The sequence below is a fragment of the Manacus candei genome, unplaced genomic scaffold (genome assembly GCF_025592945.1).
Source record: "Manacus candei isolate 608988 ecotype Guabito, Panama unplaced genomic scaffold, ASM2559294v1 h1tg000166l, whole genome shotgun sequence".
Classification (NCBI taxonomy): Eukaryota; Metazoa; Chordata; class Aves; order Passeriformes; family Pipridae; genus Manacus; species Manacus candei.
In genome coordinates this window covers 1,024,637-1,037,365 of record NW_026138214.1, presented here as the reverse complement: position 1 = coordinate 1,037,365, position 12,729 = coordinate 1,024,637, and the positions used below count along the sequence as shown (strand labels likewise).

Genomic DNA, 12,729 nt, shown 5'->3' with positions numbered 1-12,729 from the left:
GACCTCAGAGCACCTTCCAGGGTTTGAAGGGGCTCCAGGGAAGCTGGAGAGGGACTGTTCCTCAGAAACTGGGGTGACAGGACAAGGGGGAATGGCTTCAAACTGAAAGAGAGGAAATTCAGGATAGATATCAGGAAGAAATCCTTCCCTGTGAGGATGGAGAAACCCTGGCACAAGTTGCCCAGGGAAATTGTGGATGCCCCAACCCTGGCAGTGTGCAAGTCCAGCTTGGACAAAGCCTTGAGAAATGTGGTCTAGTGGAAGGTGTCGCTGCCCACGGTAAGGGGATAGGTTGGCACAAAATGAACTTTACAGCCCATTCTAACCCCTTAACACTGTATAATTCTGTGACTCCAGTTTCACAAAAGGCCTTTTAACACTCCAACTCACTAGCACATGTGAGCACCCTCAAGGAAAGATGCCTTTGTGCGTCTACACATCCCCCTTACAGGTCATTTGATGTAAAAAAACCACCTTTTTTTCCCTCCCTTATTTTCCTTTTTGGAGAGTCTTTGCAGGGGGGCGTGGTCGGGGGCGTGGCCACAGGGCGGGAGGGGCGTGACCTAAGGCACAAGGGGCGCGGTCTGGCGGGCGAGGGGCGTGACCGACGAGAAAAGGGGCGTGGCGTGGCTCGGGGGGGCGTGCCCGGCGCGCGGGGCGGGGGGGGGGGCGTGTCCGTGCGCTCGCTCGCGGCGGAGCAGGAGCCGCCGCCATTTTGGTTCCGCCGCCTCGCTCGGCTCAGGCCCCGCCGCGGCGGCCGCTCGGTCCCGGTGCCCCCCCGCCCCCGCCCCGGCCCCTCCGCCCGCGCCCGGGCGGCCGCGGGGATGCGGCGCGGAGCAAGCCCGTGCTCGGCCCCGGCCGCGCTGCCGCTGACACGGTGAGGAGGGGAGCGGGGCGGGCGGGCGCGCGCGGGCGGGCGGGGACTGGGGACCGCCTCAGGCCCCGCGGCCCCGAGGGGGAGGGGAGGCGCTCCGGGAGCCGCCGCGGGGCCGCCCCGCATCCCCCCCCGGGGTCCCCCCGGTCCCCGCGCGGCACCCCCGCGGCAGCCCCGCAGCGGGGCGCGGCGGCGGGCGCGGGGCATCCCCGTTGGCGGCGGCGGGGGATCCCCGGGGGCGGCGCGGGGGGGGATCCCCGGCAGGGCCCGGAGCGCGGCGCGGAGCGGGGCGGGCGGTCCCTGCGAGCCGCGGCGGGGCCGGGGGGCTCTGACAGGCGGGGAGGGACCCGGGGGTCCCTGACAGGGCCCGCGGCGAGGGGCGGGGGATCCCCGCTGGCGGCGGGGCCCGCTGACAGCGGCGGCGGCCGCGGGGCCGGGGCAGCCCCCCGGGGGTGCGGGCCGGGGTCGCGGGGGGCTCGGGGGGTGGGATGTCACCCTGACAGCGGCCCCGGGGGTCCCGCCGGGCCCCCCCCGTGTTCCGGGGAGCGGGGCTGTGCCCGCGGCTCCGCGTCGCCGAAGTTCGGTGTTTCCCCGGGCACGGCCCCGTGCGATGGGCGGGGGATGCGGGGGGAGGCGGCCGGGGGGCTCCCTGACACATACCGCTATTATTTTATGTATTTTTGGGTTTCCGGCTGGTTTACTGGGTCAGTGGCTTGCAGGCTTTCTCCTCCTCCTTCCCCAAAATCACACTCCTGGAATTTTACTCTCATTGCATTACCCATCCTATTTTAGCTTTATTGACCCTTAATTTGGGATTGGGTGGTTGAGCCTCCCATCTCGGCCTTGCCCATCTCTCAGATCAGAAGGCAAAATGTGTTCCTGCCCTTGTCTCTCTCTCTCTTCCCCCGTGGTCTCCTGACTTTGTAACTCCTGGTTTTGGCCCTGGTTTGTGGTTCTTTGCCCCGTTAATTACAGAACTGGGAGCTACTTGGAATGTGGGTTTCCATCCGATGGCCTCGGGACACGCATTTGCTCTCCTGGTAGTTGAGTGTTTTCAGGAGCCGGGAAGGGAAACTGGAGGCAGTGGGAGCTCTGGGAGCAGGGGCAGAACCTGTGGCTTTACCTTCATCCACTGAAATATCCTTAGTTTTCGTTTCCAGGGGCACCTTCTTTCCCCGTTTATTTTGACTGCCCTCCTTGCTCTAATATGTGCTGCACCTGCAAAGGCAGGTGTTTTCCAGGAATGTGGGGGTTTGGGGTGAATCCTGTTTCCCATGGCCATCCTGCAGGACTTTGGGACCATCCCTGGTGCCTCTGTGGGAACGGGGAAGTTCTGGCAGCTGCTTGAACATATGGGGAGAGATGGGCTCTAAAATCATCAGCTGTCTGCCTGCTTCAGTTCTTACTCAAAATTAAAGCTTTTCCAAACTGTCTGAGAGTATAAGAGATTTTTTTTTAAGGGGTTTAACTAATTTTGGTTTTAAAGACAAAATTACCACAACTTCTTTTTGGACTTGAGTTACGTTTCATTGCTACAGGCAGTCAGCAGTCCCCTAAAAAGCACTTTATGTTGGAGTGATAATAACCAGCGACATAACTTGAGTTACAATTTACAAAAAGAAGCCTTTTTTTTTTGCCCCCCAGTTGTTTTCAGAAGTTTAAACTGTCCCAGAGGGTACAAAAAGCACTTTAAACCTTTGGTGCACGTTGGTATAAAAGGCAGTTGTCACGAGAGAAAAGCAGCAATAGCACACGGAGTTACTGGATTACAGGTGGTTTTAAACAGATATTGTTGTCAGAGGGATTGTTGGCTTTTTATTTTTAAAATGTGAATTTCTGGTGCTGTTGGAAGGCAAACACATTCTCCTGCTCCAGTGAGTCCCATCTCCGGCTTTCAGAGGGAAAGGAACCTGTGAGGAGAGCTGCTGGGTTGTTCTGTGACAGGTTATTCTGTGACAGGACAGTCTGTGTTGGTCCCTGGCTCTCTGGCCATCACCTGTGGCACAGGAGGGGCCATCCTGGCCCTGGGAATAACCAAGGGCACTGTCAGGAGTGAGGGGACACAGCAGGCAAGGATTTCACCTTCCTCTTGGACTGGATGGGTATAAATAGCTGGGTTTGTCCAGAAGAATCCCCTGGAAGGCACTGGATGCAGAGAGCTCCCGGCGAGCTCCTGACTCACACGGGAGCAGCTGGGATAATATTTTAGGAGGATTCCCAACCTGACTGCTGTTGGGACTCGCAGCCTAAGGCAGGAGGAACCTTTGCTCCCAGTCAAACGTGGGCTGGTTATGCAGATTTTAGCAATTCCGCGTCCATTTGCATGTGAATAGCGAAGCGAGGGAATTGCCCCGGCGCCTCCGAATTCCACGAGGTGCTTCCAGGCTTCCAGTCAGGTCGGGTGTCAGCTGGAGCCGGCTGAGGAGAAACACTATCTCTGCTTCCCAAGTTTTCCTCCCACTGGAGAATGCCTGCAGGGTGTCATCATGTCTGTCCTCTGCTGCCTTCCCACAAAACCCGTGTCCTGCTCCGGCTGCTCTCCCTGCCTCTGCTCCCAACGCTCCCGTGGAATATTCCTCCTGACAAGGCCAGGTCCTCTGGGATTTCTGCCTGTCCAAAACACTCCCAGCAGGAGCTGCTCGGGAAGTTATTTTATTTGTCACCTCCTGTAACACAAGCAGGAACTTTGTTCCTGACAAGTGTCTCCATCTCTAAACATTTTCAGGTGATCCAGGGGCCTCCAGCAGTGACTGCTCAGGGAATGTGATGTGGGGAAATACTGTCAGCTTTTATCACACTTTTTATTCTCTTTTTGAGAAAACTTCTGAGTGTGGTAACTGCCTTCCACAGCAGGGGAAATAAGACAAGGAACATGGGAAGGGATTGTGGGAGGCCATGGAGTTACTGGTAATAGTCTGGGATTTCAGACACTCAGCTGAGTTGGTTTTAGTGTCTCTTGGAGCTGAAGCAATGAAAAGAACCAAAAGAAAAATACCTTCTAAATATGAAATGACACCGTGATTTTATGGACAAAAACAGCAGCAGGAATGAAGTCCTGAGTTGATCAGGGGGGAAAAATCTCAGTTAATATTGCTAAAGGGGTGTGGGGGAAACATCTGGGATCTGGCAGTGGAAAATCAACCCTTAGCATTTTCTTTCTGGAAGAGCAAGGGATGAGAAGAACAGGAATCTTGGGATGTGACACCAGGGGAATAAGGATGAAACCCAGGTATTAAAACTGTGTGTGGCATCAGAGGAATCTTTAATGAGCACCACGGTGGCACGTGTCAAAACTAGCATGTTAAAATACTTCCTAGTTAATTTTTTGAGGGGAAGAACAATTGCAGGAGGGATTTGAGATCTGCAGAACCTGCATGATTTGCTTTGCAGGGAGATGGTCAGGACGTGTCTTGCTCCTCACTTGTGAGATTTGGTGCCTGGCTGGTTTTCAACCCAGCAAAAGTTTTGTTACCCTGAGATCCCCCGGATGCAGGATAATTCAGAACAAGCCTTGGAACTTCACACAGTGAAGGTGAAGACACTGATAAGTACCCTACAGCACACGGTTAAATGTGAGAGTTTTAGGCCCTGAAAGCCCTAAATCATCAAGAGTTTTCAGGGTAAATTCGTGCAGGCTTTTTTTAGCTGCCTCTGAACCGTGGCTGTCATCAGTTGGCTGCTCATTTGCTTTGACATCCACGAGATTTCTAAGGCACAACCTGCAGGAGGAGTGGAACAGATCCTGCAGGAGGAGTGGAAGGGATCGTGCAGGAGGAGTGGAAGGGATCCTGCAGGAGCAGAAGGGATCCTGGAGGAGGAGCAGAAGGGATCCTGCAGGAGTGGAAGGGATCCTGCAGGAGTGGAAGGGATCCTGCAGGAGTGGAAGGGATCCTGCAGGAGGAGTGGAAGGGATCCTGCAGGAGTGAAAAGGATCCTGCAGGAGGAGTGGAAGGGATCCTGCAGGAGTGGAAGGGATCCTGCAGGAGTGGAAGGGATCCTGCAGGAGGAGTGGAAGGGATCCTGCAGGAGGAGTGGAAGGGATCCTGCAGGAGGAGTGGAAGAGATCCTGCAGGAGGAGTGGAAGGGATCCTACAGGAGTGGAAGGGATCCTGCAGGAGTGAAAAGGATCCTGCAGGAGGAGTGGAAGGGATCCTGCAGGAGTGGAAGGGATCGTGCAGGAAGAGTGGAACAGATCCTGCAGGATGGGGAGAGCCAGGCATGAGGAATGTGAGGAGTGACACAGAGAAAGTGAGACAAGAACACAGCCAGTGGTGTCAGTGGGGAACAGGAGCAAGGGGAGAACCAAAACACAGCCCTGAAGACGTTGGAGGCAGGGCCAGGGGGCTGGAACTTGCTGAGGCAGGGAAGAAGCAGCATCCCTGGGATCCAGCATCCCTGGGATCCAGGGAGTGAGACCTGAGAGACAGACACTGTTCTGTGAATTCCTGGGGGAACTGAGGATTGGGAGAAGGAGATTGCAGTGATCCAGGCAAAATGGTGATTAGGGCCAGGATTAGCAGTTTTGTGGTCTGTGTGGAGAGCAATTAATGGATAAATAAATGACCTGCTCTGTGTTTCTGAGAGCCATCAATTTAGTGACTTTGTTTCTGGGATGGTCCCTGGTCCTGTGTTGCCACAGAGTGAGATGTGAGCACAGTTCTGCTTTAATTCCCACCGTGCACTTCGGGCCTTGCAGTTCCTGGGGTCAGTGCATGAGTGTAATCTTGCTGTTGGTTTCATATTTTAAGCTTATTAATTAATTTTATTTGTAAGAAAATGACTGAAGTGTTGTTGCTGCTCTGCACCACGGTCTCTAGAGAAGGAAACAGTTGTGTGAACACGGATTTGACAGTTCCATGAAGGATTGTCCCTTCTCTTGGACTGGAATAATACAAATTCAGGCACTAGCTCAGGGTTATTTTACTGCTGGGCATCAGCATGTGTGAAAAAAACCATTTTTGGTGACGTGGTGAAGCCTCTTGGACTGGACATTGGGCCTTGATCTGAGCAGTGCCACTAACTCACCTCTATATCCACGTCACACTGTTCTCCCAATGTTTTTCTACTTGTAAAACAGAGATTTTATCTCATTACCTCTGGTCTTAGGAGCAATAACAGTGGGTTTGACTGCTGAGGACGTGCTCAGTTGAGAAGCCCGAGCTGCAGATGGAAACCATGTGGATAATGAGCCCAGAACACGTGGAAAGGAGTTTGTTTTGGGGTAGCCTGGTTTTCCAGCAGGTTGCCTTGGGTGTTCTCAGCAGCTTTTCTTGTGCCCCCACTAATCCTGGCAGCTGTTCTCCCAACCTGAGCCCACTGCAGTTGCCTTGGTGCTCTCCAGGATCACCTTTCACACTCCTGATCCTTCCCCTTGTGCTCCAGAGCCACCCCAAATCCACCTCCTCCAGCTGCTTCCCTAATCCCTGTCTGGCCAGGAGGGCTGAGCTCCTTGAGACCTTTCTGTGAAACCCATTTTGGAGTTGATTGAAACCCTTGAAATCTCACTGCTCACAGCTGAGCCTCAGTGACTGTTGGAGGGTGAGGACAGAAGCCAGGCTGGTTTGGTGCCTGGGATGCACTTTTCAGCACATCAGACCTGTTTCTGACCTATTTCACTTAAAAATGATTAAGGTATTTAAATGCTGAAGATATTTAAACACTTTCTGCTTTGAATGGCCCTAACAAAAATATCCTTCCAGGACCTGAAGGGAGCCTGCAGGAAAGAAGAGGGAATTTTTACAGAGGCTTGGAGTGACAGGACAGGGGGGAATGGCTGCAAACTGCCAGAGGGCAGGGTTAGGTGGGATATTGGGAAGGAATCCTTCCCTGTGAGGAAGGCACAGGCTGCCCAGAGAGGCTGTGGCTGCCCCTGGATCCCTGGGAGTGTCCAAGGCTTTGTGTGTGTGAGTTCAGGAGTTTGTGGCTTGTTTTTAAACCGATGCCCACATGGGTTAAACTCAACTTTCCTGGTGGCTCAGATGATTAAAATCAGAATATCTCTGGGGTTTGGATGCTTCCTCATGGGGTTCATTCATGTCCTTCCTTAGATGCAGCTCATCCAGTGGGTCCAGACCAAGAGTAGCTGGGCTTTGGTTATAAATGGAAAAATTGCTTTGATGATCAATATTAAAGTCCTTAACTGTTGTTTGAAGTGTCCTGTGGATGAATTGGAAACTATATTATAATATTCCCGCACTTTTGATTTTTCACTTATCATTTAAAAGTGTTTTACAGATAAATTGTGGTTTTGAAGTAGGTGACCAGCGGGGTTGGTGTCTTGGAACATCAGCTCGTCTGAAATATAATTGTTTGCTTTCTGATTGGTTTAAACCTTAATTTAATTTCTGCCAGGAAATCAAAGTTTACTTCTGTCTGCCTTTTCCCTCCTCGCAGAGTGAAAGATGCTGACTGCCAGTAGTGGAACAGCTCCTCTGAGGAACATATCCCTGTAAAATCTTCCCTGAAAATCACCCGGAGGCAAATATTCCGCCTGTGATGGACCCTCGGAATACTGCTATGTTAGGCTTGGGTTCTGATTCTGAAGGGTTTTCTGGGAAAAGCCCCTCTGTGGCAAACCTTGGCACGTTGGTGGGCAAGGGGGAAGCGGAGCCCGAAGGCTGCAGCAAGGACGAGGAGGACGGGAAGAAGAAGGGCCGGGAGGGGGAGAATGGGAAGAGCGAGGCCCTGAGCGAGGCCCAGCAGTTCTCCGTGAAGGAAACCAACTTCTCCGAGGGGAACCTGAAGCTGAAGATCGGCCTCCAAGCCAAGAGGACCAAAAAGCCTCCCAAGAACCTGGAGAATTATGTCTGCAGGCCTGCCATAAAAACCAGCATCAAGCAGCCGAGGAGGGCTCCCAAGGGCGGGAAGATGACGGATGAGAAGAGCGAGCACTGTCCTCCCAAACAAGTGAGTGGGGTGGCCCTGGGGTGGTTGGCAGGTCCTGGGGCCTTTGAGCTGTGTTGGGAGGCTTCACCATCCCTGCCCCATGGTGTGGTTCCGTGTGACCTCTGATCCTGAAGCTTCTGGAGTTGGGAATGGTTTGGTTTCGTGGCTGTTGACGGGGGGGAAAGTGCTCGGTCAGGGCTCGACACCGTCGTCGTTTCAACAGCAACGAGAGACAATTCCCCTGTCAACTTAAAGTGACATCTCTGGCAAGTGATGGTGTGAGTTTTAGTCTCTTTTATAGAAGAAAGTGGAGGTCCTTGGGGGTCTTATCTCTGTTGGGATGGGGTTTGGGTTCCTATTTTCCTGTTAGAGTCAGTGGGTTTCCTGTCTCTCACCTGTCACTGCCACAAACAGCCCGAGCAGGGTCTGGAAAGCCAAGGAGACTTTTCCAGCTGAGTTACAAACCAGCCTGGTGATACCATGGCTATAAATGGAGTGGCTGGAGGGATGTGCCAGGGGTTTTCCAAAGGGAAGGAGGTAGCCCTGCCTCCTTTTTGTTTGTGTGATCTGCAGGATGTAACAAGTAACAGCAGCAACAGCAGACAGGGAGAACGGGATAGATGGCAAGAATTACAAATGATGTTGCATGGATGCTAAATTTTGGAAGTGTTGGGCTCCAACCTGCTCTTTTTGCCAATACACATGAAGGTTTTGCCAATACAACGTTAGGATGTACCCTTAGGTAGCCCTAGCAGGTGATTCAGCAGGGGAATCCAAGTCCCTGGAAGCTGGAGACCTTCCTTGCTGTGGGATGTCTGTTCCACAGGGCCCCAGGGCTGCAGGGTTTCCATCTCTCCCACCTGCTCAAAGCTTGATCTTTAAGGTCCCTTTCATCCCATTCTGGGATTCTGTGATTCCAAGGCATAAACTGTGCCCTGAAAAGACAAGTGTGCTGGATGTAAGGACTGAACTGGCTTTTTCCAGACTCCACAGTGCAGTTGTGTTGGGTTTTCCCTCCTTGGGAATCAGAGGGGTTTTTCCTCAGCCTGCAGACCAAGAAATTCTCAGAATTTATGTTGCATAACATAAACTGTTGGCAATGGCCTTTATTTCACATTCTCCCAGCTCAGAACAAGCTCATTATTCCTGAGAATTTTTCTGACTTCCTCTTGAAAAACGCTGGAAGAGCAGATCCCAACTTGTCATTATACTGATGGCTTTTTTTTTTCCTTCTTTTTTTTTTTTGGTCCAGCAAGGCCCTGTTGAGGTGAGTTGAGTGTTTGGCCAGCCTGGAATATCCAGCCAGTGATTCCTCTTGATGCCTGGACTCAGGTGGCACTTGCAGCTGCAAATCCCTTCCTCAGGGCAGGTTTAGGGTGAATTAGTCAGGGGAGGGTCAGGTTGGTGGGGTGTTGGACTGGATGATCCTTGTGGGTCCCTTCCAGCTCAGGATATTCCAGGATCCTCTGGTTCTCCCAGCAAAGAGCACCTTTGCATCTGGAGACTTTCCCATTGCATCAAGAGGGTTTATAATCAGGAAAATAATCAGGATTTGGATTTGGATGGGGACAGGAGGGATTCTTCCCCCTTGACATCTTTGTTTATGTACCAGGTTTTCCTTCAGGAGATCCATCCCATTCCAAGTGGAAATCAGAAAGGGAAGCAAATATTAGTGATATGATATATATATGTATGTATATATTTTATATATACATAATATGTATATATGTATTTTATATATGTGTGTATTTTATATATATATAAAATAAATATATATGTATTTTATATATATATATAAAATAAGTATATATGTATTTTATATATATATAAAATACATATATCTGTATTTTATATATATATAAAATCAGTATATCTGTATTTTATATATATATAAAATAAGTATATCTGTATTTTATACATATAAAGTATATATGTATTTCATATATAATACATATATTATAAATATAGTATATACATCATATAATATATTATACATATATTATACCACATATATTATATGTGTTATATATAATACATATATTATGTATCTGATATAATAATATATCACATATAATATATATTATAATCCATTGGTGATATTATTGATATGTGACACCATTGATACCACCATGGGTTGTTAGAAATGACACCAAACAGTGTCCTGCTGATCCCTGAAAAGGGACTGGAAGTGTCTGTGTGGAAATAAATGGGAACCATGGCTTAAAATATTCCTGTTTTGAATATAATGCCCCAGGGATTTCTTTTTGTCTTGTTACCACGAAATAAAGCAAGTTTTAGCTCTGAAAATTACCCTTCAGCAGAGGGAAGTGATCCCTAAATCTCTGCTTTCGATGGAGAGGAGGGGAAAGCCAATAAATGACCAGCTCAGAGCCAGGTGTGGCCTCACCTGGAGCTCTGACACTGAACTTTCCCTTCTTTTTGAGGAGGAATAATGGATTGGAATGAAAATGTAGCCCTTGCTGTGCACTCAGTGGAGCTCTGAGACACAAAGAGGAGCAGTGGAATTCCTCTCCTGGGAATACCAGTGCAGAAATTAAACCAGGAGGAAAATCCTTTGCACTTGCACGTCTGACAGGCTCTTTCTCAAGCTGGGTGCTGACAGGGCTGCTGAAACTTGGGGAGTGTTATAAAAATAGAGGGTTTGGCTGCTTGCTGTGAGTGAGGGGAGTCACTTGGAATCCCAGAACCTCCCAGGTTGGAAAAGCCCTCTGGGATCATGGAGTGCAGCCCTTCTGTTCCCAACTGAACCCTGTCCCCAAGTGCCACCTCCCTCAGGGCTGGGGATTCCTCCTCTCCCTGTCCCACTACCCGACCACCCTTTCAGTGAGGGGGTTTTTCCCTGTGCATCTGCAATTTGTCCTCCAGAAACGCGTGGACATACAAGTTAATGAATATTTTTTGTGTGTGTGTGGAGAAGATCACAGAAAGGGGAGACTTAAAAAAGGCCGAGATTCCCAGATGTGAAGAGGAACAAAATTAGGAGGTGCTGCAAGAGCCAAGCACTATTTAATTTGCTTTTTTGACACTGAGTGTGGAACTGGGATTTCCTCCTTTCAGGAAGTGTCCCGTGGCAGGCAGACATTAAGCCCAGAAGCCTGAGCCTTGAACATAAATGCACATAAATCCACATTTTTGGCCCTGTTAGGGGGCAAACCCGTGTTTTCCCCGTGCTGGAGGGTGAGTGTGGGCAGGGCCATGGCAGAGGGGCAGTGGTGAAGGTGTAGCAAACAGGAAGAGGTGATAGTAGCAGCCTGTGTAACTCTAACTCAGAGTAGTAACACGGGGCAGCAGGTTGGGACTCGCCCTCCTGCTCCAGCTCCTTATTTCTGGGTGAAAACTGCTGAGTGCAGGATTCTGGAGCTCTCTCTCTTGCCCTGGGTCGTGCAGGGAAGTTTGCTGATGAAATCACAGCCACTCAGAGGTAACAAAGCTAAAGGAGTGATTTCTTTTTTTAGTAGCTTGAGAATATTTCCTGCAGCATCTGGGACATAAGTTTGTCTTTTTTTTCCCTGGCCCTTCGTTCAAACTTGCTCTTAGAAAAGCCTGCAAAGTCTGGGAGGTGAAAAACAAACAGGAGACACTTATTTGGGGAATTCTGTGGGATATATTGATGCCACAGTTCCTGTGATTCCTCAGCAAGCTCGTTGGAATTGTGGCCCAAACGCTGGCCTGAAGTGCAGCAGCTCAGACAACGATGGGGAGATCTGTGTGTGCACATAAAAAAACCCTTTATTGCAGTTTCATGAACAAGCTGGTTCCTTTCTGGCTGTTCCAGAGGGTGGAAACCGAGAGGATCCCGGGGTTTGCAGCTTGGTTTTAGGGTGAGAAGTGTGAGTTTGACACCAGGCTGGAGAGGAGACACCCCTGCTCCTGGGAAGGATCATTTGCTCCTCAGCCTTTTGCACCCAAGTACCAATCATCATCACAGTAAATAATGATCTAGTAATAATAAACCCCGGGATTGTGCTCTAACAACAGCTGCTTTTTTTAGAATAAAGTCATTTTTTTTGCTGTTGGTGCCTGTGGTGGCTCTGGAATCACAGAATCATTCGAGTTGGAAAGGGGCTTTAAGACCAGCAAGTCCAACTGTTCTCCCAGCGCTGCCAAGGCCACCAGTGATGGATTGTAACTCAGTTCAGATCAAAACTACCTGGAATTTTTATTCCTGAAAGGAGTGGTGCAGGTCTAGAAACCGTGTGTCCACATGGGAGAGTTGGAATTTTCAGTTCAGCTCAGTCCCAAATTTAGAATAATACCAGTCTGATGGAAACTTCCAGGTTTTGTGCAGTTGTTTTGGGCAAGGCTTTTAAGCCAGACAGTTGAACTGAAGGTGGCACAGGAACAGATTATTTTTTAAAGCACAAAGTGCTTTTTGGTGTAGTGTTATCTCACCCTTTTGAGCAGCTTTGCCCCCAGATGAACCATTTCATTCCATCTGAAACCGGAGGAACCTGGAGCAGGGCTGGAAATCTGGGCTAACGAGGCACAGAATTCCAGGAAAACTGTTTTAGGCCATTTTTTTGTGGCATTTTCACCTGGTTTGGGCTTCAGGTCTGTCCTTCCCACCTCACGGAGTGCCTGTGTGGGCACCAGGAGTTATCCCAGGGGAGAGGGCACCTTTCCTGCCCCTGCTGCACTGGGACAGGCCTGGGTTGGAGGGTATTCCAGGGGGAATTCCTGAACATTTCCATAGGATTGGAGCTGCCCCAGGAGAGCTGGGCTGAGGGACAGGGTGTGCCTGTGGCCACGGGCTGTGACAGCCCAGCTCTGCCCCAGCACTGGGGGCAACCTGACCCCAAAAATCCCTGAGGGAGAGCTTGGATCAGGGATCCAGGGATCCCAGGACTGAGGGAGAGCTTGGATCAGGGAGCCAGGGATCCCAGGGACTGAGGGAAAGCTTGGATCAGTGATCCCAGGGATCCCAGGGACTGAGGGAGAGCTTGGATCAG

General features: G+C 50.5%; 1 protein-coding gene across 1 annotated transcript in view; it reads left to right on the top strand.

Moving 5' to 3' along the window:
* Nucleotides 1-678: 678 nt before the first annotated feature.
* The window catches only part of ASH1L (ASH1 like histone lysine methyltransferase), a 65,281-nt gene continuing 53,230 nt past the window's right edge, over nucleotides 679-12,729 (top strand). The window contains exons 1-2 of the mRNA XM_051773333.1: nucleotides 679-877; nucleotides 7,268-7,780. Of these exons, the coding sequence (XP_051629293.1) occupies nucleotides 7,370-7,780 (411 nt within the window). The 5' untranslated portion in view covers nucleotides 679-877; nucleotides 7,268-7,369. The remainder of the gene's footprint in view (nucleotides 878-7,267; nucleotides 7,781-12,729) is intronic.